Source organism: Chiloscyllium punctatum, chromosome 20 (assembly GCF_047496795.1).
Source record: "Chiloscyllium punctatum isolate Juve2018m chromosome 20, sChiPun1.3, whole genome shotgun sequence".
Lineage (NCBI taxonomy): Eukaryota > Metazoa > Chordata > Chondrichthyes > Orectolobiformes > Hemiscylliidae > Chiloscyllium > Chiloscyllium punctatum.
The window spans coordinates 83,581,626-83,594,759 of NC_092758.1; the positions used below are offsets into that span (position 1 = coordinate 83,581,626).

The 13,134-nt window shown below is 43.4% G+C and overlaps 1 protein-coding gene across 1 annotated transcript in view; it reads right to left on the reverse strand.

Annotated features, from left to right (window-relative positions):
- Positions 1–12,415, reverse strand: part of LOC140492228 (sodium-dependent phosphate transport protein 2A-like) — a 60,864-nt gene extending 48,449 nt beyond the window's left edge. The window contains exons 1-2 of the mRNA XM_072591136.1: positions 12,368–12,415; positions 7,504–7,633 (exon numbers count right to left, since the gene is read on the reverse strand). Coding sequence (XP_072447237.1) covers positions 7,504–7,624 — 121 coding nt within the window. The 5' untranslated portion in view covers positions 7,625–7,633; positions 12,368–12,415. The remainder of the gene's footprint in view (positions 1–7,503; positions 7,634–12,367) is intronic.
- Between the last annotated feature and the right edge of the window lie 719 nt (positions 12,416–13,134).

Genomic DNA, 13,134 nt, shown 5'->3' on the forward strand with positions numbered 1-13,134 from the left:
TAAGGCTGCAACATGCATCTTCTACCCCTGTATAATCACATTCAGATGCTATCTCTGTAACAAGATGCAGATGCAGATGACATGTTGTAGGGTGACTATTACCATTGGGAAAAGACTGTCTCATAAATCTTTTCCACCCTAACATCTCTCACAGGGTGGCATGTTGCCTCAGGGAAGAACATGCTATCCCACAGCGTCAGGGACCTGCATTCAATTCTAGCAGCATCTGTGTGGAGTTTACATGCTCTGTCTCTCTGTGTTTTTAAGATAAGATTCATTACAGTGTGGAAGCAGGCCATTTGACCCAACAAGCCCCTACCCAATCCTCTGAAGAGTAACCCACTCCTCTACATTACTCCTGACTAACTTACCTAACACTACAGGCAATTTAGCGTGGCCAATTCACCTGACCAGCACATCTCTGGACTGTGGGAGGAAGCCGGAGCACCCAGAGGAAACCCACACAGACCCAGGTAGAATGTGCAAACCCCACACAGGCAATTGCTCAAGGTGGGAATTGAACACGGGACCCTGGCACTATGAAGCAGCAGTGCTCACCACTGAGCCACCGTGTCACCCCTGGTTTGCTCCAGGGGTAGTATTTCAGCATTAATTCTGCCATCGCTATTTGCTTCATTTCAGTGAATGGTGCTTCTTGTTGCAATAGACAATAGACAATAGACAATAGACAATAGATGCAGGAGTAGGCCATTCTGCCCTTCGAGCCTGCACCGCCATTCAATATGATCATGGCTGATCATTCCTAATCAGTATCCTGTTCCAGCCTTATCTCCATACCCCTTGACTCCACTATCTTTAAGAGCTCTATCCAATTCTTTCTTAAAAGAATCCAGAGACTGGGCCTCCACTGCCCTCTGGGGCAGAGCATTCCACACAGCCACCACTCTCTGGGTGAAGTAGTTTCTCCTCATCCCTGTCCTAAATGGTCTACCCCGTATTTTTAAGTTGTGTCCTCTGGTTCGGCACTCCCCCATCAACGGAAATATGTTCCCTCCTGCCAGAGTGTCCAGTCCTTTCATAATCCTATACATTTCAATCAGATCCCCTCTCAGTCTTCTAAACTCAAGGGTATACAAGCCCAGTCGCTTCAGTCTTTCCGTGTAAGGCAATCCTGCCATTCCAGGAATTGACCTCGTGAACCTACGCTGCACTCCCTCAATAGCCAGAATGTCTTTCCTCAAATTTGGAGACCAGAACTGTACACAGTACTCCAGGTGTGGTCTCACCAGGGCCCTGTACAGCTGCAGAAGCACCTCTTTGCTTCTATACTCAATCCCTCTTGTTATGAAGGCCAGCATGCTATTAGCCTTCTTCACGACCTGCTGTACTTGCATGCTTGCCTTCATTGACTGGTGGACAAGAACACCCAGATCTCTCTGAACAGCCCCTTTACCTAATTTGATACCATTGAGGTAGTAATCTGCCTTCCTGTTCTTGCCACCAAAGTGGATAACCAGACATTTATCCACATTAAACTGCATCTGCCATGCATCTGCCCACTCACCTAACTTGTCCAGGTCACCCTGTAATCCCCTAACATCCTCATCACATTTCACCCTACCACCTAGCTTTGTGTCATCAGCAAATTTGCTAATGTTATTGCTGATACCATCTTCTATATCATTTACATATATTGTAAAAAGCTGCGGTCCCAGCACGGATCCCTGCGGTACCCCACTGGTCACTGCCTGCCATTTCGAAATGGAGCCGTTAATCACTACCCTTTGTTTCCTATTAGCCAACCAATTCTCTATCCAATCTAGTACTTTGCCCCCAATCCCGTGCGCCCTAATTTTACTCACTAACCTCTTGTGTGGGACTTTATCAAAAGCTTTCTGAAAGTCCAGGTATACTACATCCACTGGATCTCCCTTGTCCATCTTCCGAGTTACATCCTCAAAAAATTCAAGAAGATTAGTCAAGCATGATTTCCCCTTCATAAATCCATGCTGACTCTGTCCTATCCTGTTACTATTATCCAGATGTGCCGTAATTTCATCCTTTATAATAGACTCCAGCATCTTTCCCACCACTGAGGTCAGACTAACTGGTCTATAATTTCCTGCTTTCTCCCGCCCACCCTTCTTAAAAAGTGGCACAACATTAGCCGCCCTCCAATCCTCAGGAACCAACCCCGATTCTATTGAACTCTGGAAAATAATCACCAGCGCATCCACGATTTCCCGAGCCACCTCCTTCAGTACCCTGGGATGCAGGCCATCAGGTCCCGGAGACCTATCAACCTTCAGACCTAACAGTCTCTCCGACACCAAATCCTGGCAAATAGAAATTCCCTTAAGTTCAGGTCCTTCAGCCACTGTTACCTCAGGGAGATTGCTTGTGTCTTCCCCAGTGAACACAGATCTGAAGTACCCATTTAATTCCTCTGCCATTTCTTCGTTCCCAGTAATATATTCCCCTGCTTCTGTCTTCAAGGGCCCAATTTTTGTCCTAACCATTTTTTTTTTGCCTTGGACATACCTAAAAAAGCTTTTACTATCCTCCTTTATATTCTTGGCCAGTTTACCTTCGTACCTCATTTTTTCTCTGCGTATTTCCTTCTTACTAATCCTCTGTTGTTCTTTAAAAGCTTCCCAGTCCTCTGCACATACACTGCACATCCCTGGTCGTGAGATGGTGCGATGTTTCACACTCTGGCAACAGCTTGGGCAAGAATTCTGCTGAATAGTTGATTAATCCAACACATCATTGCACTACTTTTATAGCAGCTTGTCACTGCATTGCTGCTGGGCAAAAAAACCAACCTTTTTATCGTCAGTACATGGCCCAGGTCTTTGATTTCAAGTGTCTTTCATTGTAATTTTTCCTTGTTCAACATCTGGTTCTCTTGGCAAGTTCTGTCGAGCAGTCACACTAGATTGTGATCATAGTCAGCAGTAGGTTCTTCTCTTGTGTCTCGATAAAGTAGTAGACCATCCACTGGAGCTCATGATCCAGGATGAGCACTAACTATCTCATGTTGTCCACATTGATCATCTTCTGGGTTAACAAAAGCACCAAACAGTATGCACAGTCTCTGTATCTTGCGAAGGGCATCCAGAATGCAGTTACATACCCATTACTTTCATCTAACTTTACTCACTAGTGACCATCAAAAGGATGGTGAAGTTGCAAGTTGTGGCAAAATTATTTTCATGATTGGAATTGGGTCATGAAACCTTCTTTAAAACCTTTCATTCCTGCATACTCTCTGCCTTCCAGGATATTTCTCTGGTACTGTTTGGGGTGGTATGGTGGCTCACTGGTTAGCACGGCTGCCTGACAGCACCAGGGTCCCAGGTTTGATTCCTCCCTCGGGTGACTGTCTGTGCGGAGTTTGCACATTCTCCCCGTGTCTGCGTGGGTTTCCTCTGAGTGCTCTGATTTCCTCCCGCAGTCCAAAAATGTGCAGGTTATGGTGAATTGGCTGTGCTAAATTGAACATAGTGTTCAGGGATGTGTAGATTAGGTGCATTAGTGATGGGTAAACATAGGGGAACGGGTCTGGGTGGGTTACTCTTCAGAGGGTCAGTGTGGACCTGTTGGGTCGAAGGGCCTCTGTCCACACTGTAGGGAATCTATGAGTCTGTTGTCAATCCATTCTATTGGAATTGCCTCTTTCTTGTTTCCTCCCTTCTTTTCCACCTCTTCTGACCCGATCTTCCAGGATGGCCTTGGTGACAGCTAGAACTGTCCTCAGCAGATCCTGAAATGATTTGATATGCTCATCTATTTCGAGATGATGTTATCCCGGAAGACAGCCCCATCGTGTGAGCATATCTTTCTACTCATCTGAGATATGTCCTATCATCCATGCTTTAGTTTGCTGGATCACTTTGCAAACCTCTTTTGAGAACTCTAGCTTTAGACTTGCTCTGGCTGTGAACAGTGAAATTATCTTCTTTGAGCTCGACTGCTAGGTCCTAGTTCAGGCTATCACAATGACATCTCAATGTAGTCTTTCCCCTTGGCAGAGCCATGATGCCATCATATACACTTAACCTCCCACTCCAGAGCTTCATTTATGTCTCACCATGTTGAGCCACTTGGCACAGGTCCGTGAAGATCAGGACGTGTATAATGCACCAGTGTTTACATGGCATTTATGTTGACCCTAATATTCTCTTTCGGCAGTTCTCGTTGGTTCAGAGGTCACAAACCATCACTCAGCTGTCAACTCAATTGAACTAAACTGTTGCTTGGTGCCGAATGATTTGGCATAATCTTCAAAAGCTCTCTCTTCAATTGGCATCTGTGCCAGCTTATTGGCCTTTCCCCATCCCCATGTGCACCCTTGCATAAGGACTTCCACAGTATATGCATCCTGCAGCTTGTCTGTGGTTGTTCTGCCCTGTGTGCCTGGAGGATCTGTCAGCATAATGTTAGATCTGGCAGACATGAATATTGATTCACAACCATAACATTTCTGTGGAGGTCAATTTATCTCCTGAGTGTAAAATTGCCTTCTCTCGAGAAACACACTTTCCCGTTTTCCCTTACGGCTCCTGTCTTGTCTTAGCTCATCCTTTACTTGTGCAAGTTCACAGGTTTCTGCAAACTGATGCAACACATTGATGAGTGGACTGTTTTAATTATTTTCCCAATTAGTCAGTATCAACTGGCCATGTGTAATGTTCACCTGTGGCTTAAAATGTGCCTTCAAAGCTTATAAAATTCCTGCTGCTTGTTTTTCATTGAATCCCTACAATGTGGAAAGCAATTTGGCCCATCGTATCCACACTGACCCTCCGAAGAGCATCCCACTCAGACCCACCCCATCCCTGTAACTCCGCATTTCCCATGGCTAATCCACTTAACCTACACATCCCTGGATACTATGGGTATTTTAGCACGGCCAATCCACCCTAACCTACACATCCCTGGATACTATGGGTATTTTAGCACGGCCAATCCACCCTAACCTACACATCCCGGGATACTATGGGTATTTTAGCACATCCAATCCACCCTAACCTACACATCCCTGGATACTATGGGTATTTTAGCACGGCCAGTCCACCCTAACCTACACATCCCTGGATACTATGGGCAATTTAGCATGGCCAATCCACCCTAACCTACACATCCCTGGGCACTACAGGACAATTTAGCACGGCCAATCCACTCTAACCTACACATCTTTGGACAATGGGAGGAAACCAGAGCTCCCAGAGGAAACATGTGCAGACACGGGGAGAATGTGCAAACTCCATTCACAGTTAGAATCCAAGCCCGGGTCCCTGATGCTGTCGGGCAACATTGCTTACCACTGAGCCACCATGCCACTCTAAGAGTGATAAAGGGTGAAATAAATCATCCTTGCCCAATAATAATAACTGTTTAGTGACTTGCATTGTTCTAGGCTCTGCTCCAAACCAGTTGCTATTACTGTTCTACTACTGTTCATGGAAGACCTCCCAATCTTGACTCAAATCCCCAGTAATTTTACAAGTGCTGGTAGGGGAGAAAGCTGCAACTATTTTCTTTTAAGCAATGTTTTCAGTGTGATCTTCATTATTTTGTTTCCAAGGCAGCTCACAGCTCTGCAGTTATGCTTTTTAGTTCAGATGAAGACACACACTACCTATGACAATATGTTTGAGGTGAGCACAGCAGCGTGTTCAATGCAAGAATTTTACTAACGTGGAGCTTAAGATCATAGAATCCCTGCAGTGTGGAAACAGGCTCTTCGGCCTAACAGGTTCACACCAACCCTCCAAAGAGTAACCAAACCCCCCACCTCATTATCCCACACTTACCCCTGACCAATGCTCCTGACCTTCAATTTCTGAACACTGTGGGAAATTTAGCATGGCCAATTCACCAAACCTGCACACCTTTGGACTGCGGGAGGAAACTGGAGCACCCGGAGGAAACCCACGCAGACACGGGGAGAATGTACAAACTTCACACAGATTGTCGCCTGAGGCAGGAATTGAACCTGGGTCCCTGGTGCCATGAGGCAGCAGTGCTAACCATTGAGCCACCATGCCACCTCCATCTCTCTCTTGTAGTGACCACCAGCATTGCACTGTATATTGACAGATCCCTAACAGTAGTGGGCAGGTAGAAACAATGGTTAAGAAAGCAAATGAAATTTATTTTCTAACTCATCCACAGGACGAGGGCGTCACTGGCTAGGCACTGGTTAGTGCTCATCCCTAATTGGCCAGTGGGCAGTTGTGAGTCAACCACATTACAGTGGGTCTGGAGTCATATACAGGCCAGACTATAAGATCAAAGACAAAGGAGCATAAATTTGGCCAGTCAGCCCATCGAATCTGTTCCACCATTCAATCATGGCTGATGGATTTTTCAACCCCATTTTCCTACTTTCTCCACATAACCTTTGACCCCTCGGCAATCAAGAGCTTATCTACTTCTGTTTTAAATATACTCAATGGCCAGAGTAAGGAATGCAGTTTCCTTCCTTAAAGGACATTAGTGAATAACTATTTTCCTCCATTTGCCAAAGCATAGATTACAACCACACAGAAATTGTGCTCGAACTCTATAAAATACTCGTTCAGCTAAAGTAGTGCACCGACTTTCGGACATTACATCACAGTCAATACGGTTGCACTGGAGAAAACATTTAAGGTAATCTTGCGAGGACAGGACATTTGAATTGTAATGAGAGATTGGACAGGGATTATTTTCCTCATAACAGTGAAGGCTGAGGGGAGATTCAGTCGAGGTGTATAAAATTATCGGGCCCTAGATAGAGTGGACAGGAAGGATTAATTTCTCTCAGCAGGGAGACTTTTAAGTAATTGGTTGAAGGAGTGGAGAGAAGGTGAAAGTGTTTTTCACTCAGAGGGATCTTTAACTCATGTCCCTGAAGGCTGTTAGAGATAGAAACTCTCATTTACAAAGCACTTGGATATTAATTTGAAGTATTAAGGGACATCAGACCAAGAGCTGGAATGTAGATTGAGGTTGTTTGATTCCTTTCCAACTGACATAGATCAATTGAACGGAACAACTTCCTTTTCCTTTTACGCTGCACATTTCTATGGCTCTTGAAGTTTCTGTAGATTGGCAGCTCCATGAGTTATTTGGCTTTGGAATGAAGTACCAAGGCCCAGACCAGAACCAGCATCAGGAGCTTACCGACTTCCTGTCTTTTCTTTTGTGCATTAGTGACACATTGACTTGAGAGCATAAATCGTGAAGCACATACAAAGACTTTTGTACTTGTACATATAATTGCATGACATCTTCCAGCTCAAAAATAAGTTATTTGTCCAAATAACGCACAGTTCCAATGTCTATACACACACTCCAGTTAGTTCTAACTATCACGGTCCTTTCACCCTATTCTTCTAGAAACGTAACTTGCTTTGCACGACTTCATATTCTGACACATCTTAGATATGTATGAGCGTTCTGAAAGTAGCATGGCATAGATCTTGCTTGTGAAGGTTACAGAAGAAAGAAAGGGACCTTCTTTGACTGTGGGAACCTGTGAGAGGTGAGTACCATTGATGATGGCGCATGGCAGCTGTGGAGAGTCAGGAGCACCACCACTGGGCAGGGAGAGAGGTCCGCAGTGTACTCTCCTGGAACTGGCTGGACTGGCTCCGAGATGTGATGCCATCATATTCCGAAGCTGCACAGTAAAGGAGCACATGTCATTGTCTCAGAATCTTCCCAGTGTCTATATGGAAAAGAAACAACTGCAATATATCCCCGTCCACATTCTGCAAGGGAACATGTTACTGAATCATAGAGTCATTGAGACATACAGCACAGAAACAGACCCTTCCATCCAAAACGTCCATGCCAATGAGACATCCCAATCTTACCTAGTCCCACTTACCAGCATTAGACTCATATCCCTTCATATTCATGTGCCCATCAAGATGCCTTTTAAATGTTGTAACTGTACCAGCCTCCACCACTTCCTCTGGCAGCTCATTCCATACACGCACCACCCTCTGTGTGAAAACGTTGCCCCTTATGTTCCTTTTATACCTTTCCCCTTTCACCCTAAACCTATGCCCTCTAGTTCTGGACTCCCACCGCCTCCCCCCCCCCACCTAACCCAGGGAAAAGACCTTGTCTATTTACCCTTTCCATGCCCCTCATGATTTTGTAAACCTCTATAAGGTCACCCCTCAGCCTCCGATGCTCCAGGGAAAACAGCCCCAGCCTATTCAGCCTCTCCCTGTAGCTCAAATCCTCCAACCCTGGCAACATCCTTGTAAAAGTCTTTTCTCAACTCATTCAAGTTTAACAAGTTCCTTTCTATGTGTTGCTGGCATGTGCTTCATAATAATTCTCAACAAAAGTAAATTGTGTTTCTTGCTTGTTGCATGTAACATATACCATGCATTTGGTTTGGAATGTGTATGACGCAAATTGGTGTGTAATCTCACGGTAACATAGGATGTCTATGATGACCATGTCAGCTGTGGTTTACCTGGTAGCACGTTCAGTTCTGCATTCGAGGATGGGCTGATGGGAATCGTCAAGACTAATTTAGTTTGGGAACTTGGTTGGCAAAGACAGGTTGGACGGTGGGGTGTGTTTCCATGCTGCATGTCTGTCAAACCCATTTCAGAAAGCTTGTTATGAAACCACGCAGATCACTCCAATGTAAAACCAACACAGCATTGCCTTTCAGATGAGGAGGTGAGGCCCTGTCTGGCCCTTCAGATGGGCATAAAAATCCCAGTTTTCCTATTTCAAACAAGAGCACGGGGGCCTTTTCCCTGATTATAGAATGCCTATAGTGTGGAAGCAGGCCACTTAGCCCATACCAACCGTCTGAACCTAAACTCACCCCATCACTGTAACCCTGCATTTCCTATAGCTCATTCACTTAGCCTGCATGGTGGCTCAGTGGTTAGCACTGCTGCCTCACAGCACCAGGGTCCAGGTTTGATTCCAGCCTCTGAAATCTATCTGTGTGGAGTTTGCACATACTCCTTGTGTCTGCGTGAGTTTCCTCCCACAGTCCAAACATGTGTGGGTCAGGTGAATTGGCTGTGCTAAAATTGCCCGTAGATTTAGGTGTATGAGTCAGAGGGAAATGGGTCTGGGTGGGTTACTCTTCGGAGGGTCGGTGTGGACTGGTTGGGCCAAAGGGCCTGTTTCCACACTGTAGGGAATCTAATCTAATCTAATCTCTGGACAATTTAGCATGGCCAATCCACCTAACCAGCATACCTTTGGACTGTGGGAGGAAACCCACACAGACAGGGAGGAATGTGCAAACTCTACACAGTCACCCAAGGATGAAATCAAACCCAAGTCTCCTGGTGTTGTGAAGCAGCAGTGCTAACCACTGAGCCATTATGCTATACGATGGGCTGACCACTATTTGTTCTTCAAAAAAGATTACCAGAACTGATCAGTATTTCATTACATCATGGGAGAATTTGTTGTTAGCAAACTGGTCACTGGACTTCTCTGCATTGTAGCAGTCAGTACGTTATTAAAGTTGCCTGTAAAGAGGTTTGAGACTTCAAAGTTGTGCATGGCACTATGTAAATGAACATAGAACATAGAACATAGAACAATACAGCACAGAACAGGCCCTTCGGCCCACGATGTTGTGCCGAACTTCTATCCTAGATTAAGCACCCATCCATGTACCTATCCAAATGCCGCTTAAAGGTCGCCAATGATTCTGACTCTACCACTCCCACGGGCAGCACATTCCATGCCCCCACCACTCTCTGGGTAAAGAACCCACCCCTGACATCTCCCCTATACCTTCCACCCTTCACCCTAAATTTATGTCCCCTTGTAACACTCTGTTGTACCCGGGGAAAAAGTCTCTGACTGTCTACTCTATCTATTCCTCTGATCATCTTATAAACCTCTTATAAAATGAACGTTCTTTCTTTTGATAGCTTTGTAATTGCTGAACAATTTTCTTGCATCTAAACACCCTACGCTTCAAAATTTATTTGATACGCAATATTTGAGGAGGTTTTGAAAGTGTGAAAAGTTATTTCTTTAAAATGGATATATTGTTGTTTCCAACCTGAGCAAGCCAACCTTCAAAATCGATGTAGAAAATCAAATATTCACAGATAAAATAACATGCCCTCACAAAGCCTGGGGATCCTGATCCCAATTCCAGACCTGGGATCACTTACCAAACAGGAGAGAGCTGTACTCGTCGGAACCAAATTCCGTTTTAAATACAAAGTAAAGGCTTCCCAAGGTCAAATAAGTCACAGAAAAAAGGCTCTGTTCTAATTTTAATTTGCATTCAAACTATTTTGAGCAGAAAAATAACTGACCCTTTCTCTTCAGGAGGTATTCCAGTGAAAGTCAGGAATCTTTTTAAGGGATTCATTTTAATTCTTAATTGACACAACATTCTCCCAGACCTTCAAGAATGCAGAGAGAGAGAGATTTCCCGAGGATGTCCAAGTTCTCTTTTCAATATTGTTCCTTGATGGGGCAGAAGAGAAGGGCAGAATTTCCAAGCTGCCTTCTGCAAGTTCCCGAAGGCAACAATATGTTAATAATCAGCTAATTTATTACCACTAATGGACCAGAGCAGTGGTGAAGCAAATCATTACCATATCTCCAGGGAATGTTAATGGCGATGTTAGATGCCATCTCCTTCCTTACATCTGCCACTGAATGGTTGAACATTCACCGGGAACAATTCACTCAATGGATGAACCAAAGAGGCCAATTCTCTTAGTCCTCTGTCTACTGATAGTTGCTCTCTCCAAGACCACACTAACTCTGTCTGTTGGCGTTTTGTCCGGCTTCCAACTTCGAACAACTTCCAAGCATGCAAGTTGAACTTTGGTTAGTATAAATTACAGCCAGCATGTCAGAATATCAACCAACTTTACCAGAGTGGTTGGAAAAGCATCATGTTAGATCATCTAGACTTATTCAGTTTCTTATCTATTTGGAGATCTGGTCAGGATTGTGATTGAGCCACTCTCAGAATGTGATAATGGTTGGAATAGATGATGGCCTTGATAAATCTGATCATGCACTAATGATTCCAGAATGCAAGAATAAAGAATTAATTTCAGAATGTATCTGAAATATGTATGAAATATGTATTTACACACATTTTCACACATGTATGAAGTATGTTAAAATTCAGAACCAGTTGGACTCCCCTACCCTGGGAAAAAGACATTGGCTCTTCACCCTATCCGTGCCCCTCTTAATTTTATACATCTCAAGGAGGTCATCCCTCAACCAGGGAGTTAAGACCCAGTCTATTCAGCCTCTCCCTCTTGCTGAAACTCTCCAATTCTGGCAACATCACTGTAATTCTTTTCTGAACGCTTTCAAGTTTAACAACATCTTTGCTATAGTGTTGCTGCTATCTGCTTCATAATAATTATCGGTTGACATGACCACACTAACCCATTCCATATCACATTCTCTCTCATTCCTGCTGGTCTTTTGGCGAATTTTGTATCTCTGCTCCACCATTTAAGGCAAAGTCTTGTAATGACTTGGACCTACATGCTGAAACTTCTTCTCGAAATCTCTTAGTCTTTACCCACTTCATCACTCTTAACAGTCTTCACAAAATCCATCTCGTACCAAGAATCTGATTATCTCTCCCAACTTCCATATCAGGTCATTTCCTACCCTCCACAAGGCATCGAAAAATACCATAATGCTAAAATTGCAGCTATTTATTAGCTGTTACCTTAGAAATCTACATGACTTAAAGAGATATCTAAATTTCATGCCCATCAGCCAAAGTAGATAATGGTATCACAGTATTAATTGCTGTGGCCAATTCTATTAACATGTCTTTGCTTTAGGTGACAATTGTGTAACCTTCTTTAAAATTCAACCATCCAGCGAAATTATCTTCAAAAAGGCAAAAGGAATCCTCAAAACTAAACTCAGGTTGCAGCGCTGCTGGAAAATAAACTGCCCTAGTTGTTTCCAATTCAGAAAGATTCAAAGGATGTTCAATTAATTATTCTGTTTTATATCCAATAATTCAATCACACAATTTTCTCTTATTTCACATAATCTAATACAGGAAATTTAATATCTGTTATATTAAATTTATCTTCTTAACACCTTTGAATGAATTGAACTCAATTGTTAACCTCTTAAATCACTGTTTAACTCAGAACAGGGTCTGAAAACGATGTTTCACAGCTTTCAGCAAAAGTAATGCCCAAGGTTAATCAACATTGTGAACTTTAATAAAGTGAATAATGTCATTGTTTTTCTTTCATTAGGACTCATTTGAATAAAACAGGGAATTAAGTACACAAAGATGACAATATTTGAGCTATTTAACATTAAATGCAAACAATATTAAGAATCGGCACTATAATTTCTAGATGCCTTGCTGTTGCTGTAATGGAAGATCATGCCTTACCTTATCTTTGTCTTGGAATTAATCTCCTCACAGATTCTCACATTGAGACACTTGACCCAGTTTGGGAAGAAAGTATTTCGACACTTGTTTTTTATACATAGACTAAGAGAGCAAAGTCTACAGTGCCAAACTCATAGAGCGTGTACCTGCAATAACTAACCACAGATGAGGAGGCTGAACATTGTTAATTTATAATCAACTTTTGGTGCATAAAGTGCTGACACTGGGAGAGCTGGAACTGTATATTCCATCAAACCACAATTCAAACAATTTGCCAAATTCAGTAAAATCCCTCTGATGGGCAGAAGCAAGAATCGGGCTATGTTTGGTTAACTCTGAGTTATCTCAAAAGCTTTTTGGAGATTTTCCACCATGAGACCTTGTGTATTTTCTCCCTGAAATAAGTGCGCAGGGGCTAGTATCAGTCGAGAACCAGTCCCCTGCGCTCAGCAACTTCTAAAGCCCCTCTTTATATATAGTTTGTTTTCTGTTCAGAATGATAATCTCCACAAGGAGATGGCGCCTCAGATACATGGGCCCTAAGGTCTGCATTTCCCTTCCTCCAACACCCAATCCACTTTGCTCCCTGATGCAGTTTAAAGCCTCTGATTAAATAACTGATCAGAGAACCCCCCCCTCCTTATGTGTGTATTTTTTTTTACACAGTGAAGAAGCAACAAGTGTAAAAACTTTTATTAGCATTCCACCATCACCCGGTGTGGTCAGTGACTGTTTTTATATGGATATTTGTTTTTTTCTTGGAGACA